General features: G+C 39.6%; 1 protein-coding gene across 1 annotated transcript; it reads left to right on the top strand.

Moving 5' to 3' along the window:
* Positions 1–687: 687 nt before the first annotated feature.
* Positions 688–2,427, top strand: LOC138024684 (galanin receptor type 1-like). Its single transcript, XM_068871897.1, has one exon. The coding sequence runs from the start codon at positions 1,170–1,172 to the stop codon at positions 2,211–2,213; it is 1,044 nt and encodes a 347-aa protein (XP_068727998.1). The 5' UTR covers positions 688–1,169; the 3' UTR covers positions 2,214–2,427.
* The last annotated feature ends 1,303 nt before the right edge of the window (positions 2,428–3,730 follow it).

Below are 3,730 nucleotides of genomic sequence, written 5' to 3' on the forward strand. Positions count from 1 at the left end.
TGTCAATAGAATAGTATTCGTAGAAAACATCCGATTGCAGTAATTAGGCCTCGTCCACACTATGCCGGATAAATTTGAAAACGCAACTTTAGGTGCGAAAACGGAACAAAAGTTTTTCGTCCACACTACAGCGTTTTATCGGCGGCACAATTGCTTGTTTCATGACCATCTTGACAAAGTCAATCAAAAATAAACATTTCCACAAAATCGGATGTATGGGCCGATGAATTTTACCCCGCAAGATAGCAAAACAATGGTAAAGAAATTGCAATGTCATTTTAGACCGACATAACACCTTTCAAAGATGGAACATTTCCCTTCAGGCCTTTGTCAAATATTAACCCTGGAGAAATGTCGCCACTGTGCTAAATTTGACATTAATCTCCCATTGATTTTTTTCGTTTCTGCTGTTTGTCATGTTTCTACGTGCTTGTTATGTTTTTTTCCTCCCCATAAAATAGGTTACTGATATCCACGAGTGATCACTGTTTTCTTCATTAGTCTTACGGGTACTCCTGGCAGTGCAGATGGCCGGAAGACGGCTTTCTGCGGTTGGACATCGCCGAAACACTAGCCTGGCTCCTACTTTTCAACCCTTGATTTCCTGTCCGTTATCTAGATTTCACCAATAGTTATTAAAAACTATTCAACTGTAGTTAAAAGTTTAGACATTTCGTTTTGCATTTTTGAATCATTTCAGAATGTTCCACAAACCATGGTAAAGGAATAATGAAATTGAAGGCAAAGTGCTCACGCTGGGAAGGTCATCTTAGTTGATAAATCCATTGATGTGTTTTACTTCCACACCAACGCAGCACTACAGTTGCTTTAGAAAACTAAACCCCTCAAACCCATTAATGGAAGTGGATTGCTGTTTGCCCTAAGGGACATCTGGAACAGAAAAGAATTCGTCAGCCTCTTATACAGGGTCAATTTAAACGTGATTGATTTATTGGACAAATTCCAGGTGAGCACGAATGCATAGCCAATCCTGACCACAAAGCGCAGAGACATTGGCCTTCTAGTATGATCTGTGGGCATTGTCACCAATCTCATTAAAAAACAATATTTTGTGACCTTTAAAAAGGGGTTGCTATATCATTTTGCATGTGACACTTAATGAGGAAGATCACTTAAGCAAAGCCGGGAAGTTTCACGTTAATTCAACGATGGAACAAAACACGAATTTCTCTTCAACAAATGGTTCAGAATTTACCTCGAATGAACATTCGAAAATGGCTGTGGAAGAGGCTCTCAAGCTTACCTTTCAAGTGCTCATAGCTGCGTTTGGCGTCGTCGGCAACGCTCTTGTGGTCACGGTCTTAACGACGGCAAAGAAAACACAAGCAGGAGAGTTTTATTTGATGAATTTGGCCATCGCGGATCTCGGTACACTCTTACTAACATTTCCAATCGTGGCGATTAAACAAAAAGCGCTTAGCTGGCCTCTTGGAGGGTTCTTTTGTCTTTATTTATCGCCTGCAGCTGAAATGTTCCATGGGGCTTCTGTATGGTTCCTTGCAGTAATCGCCATAGAGCGTTATTGCCAAGTCGTTACAGTGAAGGTGCGTCTCAAGTGCAAAAACAAGACCTCCATGCAACGAGCAAAGGTTATTGGAGGATGCGTTTGGGTGACATCATTTTTGATCTTTTCCATTCCAATTTACTTTATTATGGATTATCACGAGAGAGTCGATGGAACTAAGGTTTGTAAGCCAAACTGGCCGTCGCCGATGAAATTCGGAAAGACTTACGTTGTAGCACTGACAGCGTTCTCTTACTTGCTCCCTCTTTCGGTAATATCTTTCACCTACTATGTAATATCAAGAGCTTTGGCACGAAGCAATGCGTTTATTATAGCGATGAAAATGGATCAACTTCGCCAAGGAGAAAAGAAACCCTTAACGATCACAAGCTCTCGCCTGCAACAAAACAACAGAGCTAAAAGAATTTTAACTCCTCTTGTACTGGTATTCGCGTTGACGATGCTGCCCTTGAACGCTCTTCGTCTAATTACCGTTTTTGGGCCCGAAATTGAGTCGTTCAGAAATATTTACAGAATTTTATTTTTTGTAGTAGCGATTCTCGCCATACTAAATTCTTCTGTCAATCCAGTAATTTATTCTGTAGTTAGTAGAGATTTTCGTCGACGTGTAAGCAATTTGTTTTCTCGTCGGAAAGGATTACCTCAGAAAACCTTGTTGGGTAACTGAATGATCATTAAGCGCCAAGATACTGGGAAATAGAGCTATGTGTATATTTTTTGCACAAGTTGATAAACGTTTGACTAGAAAAACAAAATTCAAGTTTTCAGATTCAGCATAAAATTATGAAAATTTAAGCAAAGAAAACAAGGTCATAAGTAGAATATTGGTGTTCCCCATTTCAATTATTTGAATGTTTAAATAAAAACGACATTTACACACACAGCTTGTACAATTGTAAAGGAAGATAAGCAATAAAAAAAATGCAGTAGCTATAAAGAAATGAAGATTTGCAAGTGTGCGGTAGCTTTCTAGCTGAAGGGCGACCCCAAAAAGAGGGAACGGTGGAATGGCAGAAAATCGCTCCAAATCCAGGCTAAAATCCGTTACGACGGAAAATCGCCCCAAATTCGAAAACCCGGAACAAAGGCGTCAAAGGATAAAGACAGAAAAATGTAAAGTCCAAAGCCACTGTTGTTTGTATGTTAATTTTTTTTTCTGGGAGGTTTTCCTTTCCGGGTCTTCGGTCTTCGATCTCTTAGTTTTCCGCACACCCATAAGCATGGTTGCGATATTGATAGTTCCCGTTAATGTTATATATTGTTCAGATTACTTGCAGCTAATTTTATATCTTTCAAGAAAGCAAGTGTAACATGCTTTATCGCTAAAATTCACTCGCAGTCTTTGATATTTAGTGTTCCTGTTAATATTACCGATATTTCCGGTTGATGTTATCTCAATATATAATTTTCGTTTACGATCTTTGCGATAAAGATAACCACAGCATGTCAATTCATCTCTGCTTGTGAGACCAAGTCAAAACTTAAGAAGCTTAGTTTAATTTCACCCGGAAGCAACAGATAAATACTGAAAGTAGATAATGGACGATTGAGTGAAAAATGTTACTTTGGAATTTACATTTTTCTGTCCGAATCCTTTGAAGGGATGTGTCTATTTTCATCTTTCCGGATTTTAGAAATTGGGGCGAATTTTCCGCCGTTCCAGTATTCCGCTATCGTTCCACCGTTCCAGCTTGTTAAGATTACATTAAACTAAGAGTGGAGTGTAACGCAACTAGGTAGTGTAACGACAACAAATGAGCAAACAACAATATGGCGTAATTGAGGGGGACACAGCCCTGTGGCAGGTTTTACGCGACTTCATGATAGGTGCACAAACTAAAAGCCTCACTTTTTCCCCCACTAACGTGGGAATAGAACAAGAGTATTGGCAGAGCCTTTGTTATCTCCCCAGCACAGCAGAGGCTGGGTCTTGCCCTCTGGGGGTGTCATGTTCCATTAACTGCGTTTTACCAGCCGGTAAAAGCATTATTTAATTTAAGTTGATATCGCAAAACACTTGCAAATGAGTTAGAGTAATGAGGCACAGTTTCGCAAATCCTTGACGCTAAAAACTTTAGGGGAGGCTGAGATACCAACATTTGCTGATATTCTCGGCAGCAGGATGCATTGATTTGAATCGAGCGGTTTTAATTCGAATTTTGTTTTCAAAGATAGACAAGATAG

Source organism: Montipora capricornis, chromosome 11 (assembly GCF_036669925.1).
Source record: "Montipora capricornis isolate CH-2021 chromosome 11, ASM3666992v2, whole genome shotgun sequence".
NCBI classification, from domain to species: Eukaryota; Metazoa; Cnidaria; class Anthozoa; order Scleractinia; family Acroporidae; genus Montipora; species Montipora capricornis.

What these genes read in the sequence shown, in the direction of transcription:
- LOC138024684 (XM_068871897.1), top strand. Translation starts at nt 1,170, where the DNA reads ATGGAACAAAACACGAATTTCTCTTCAACAAATGGTTCAGAATTTACC.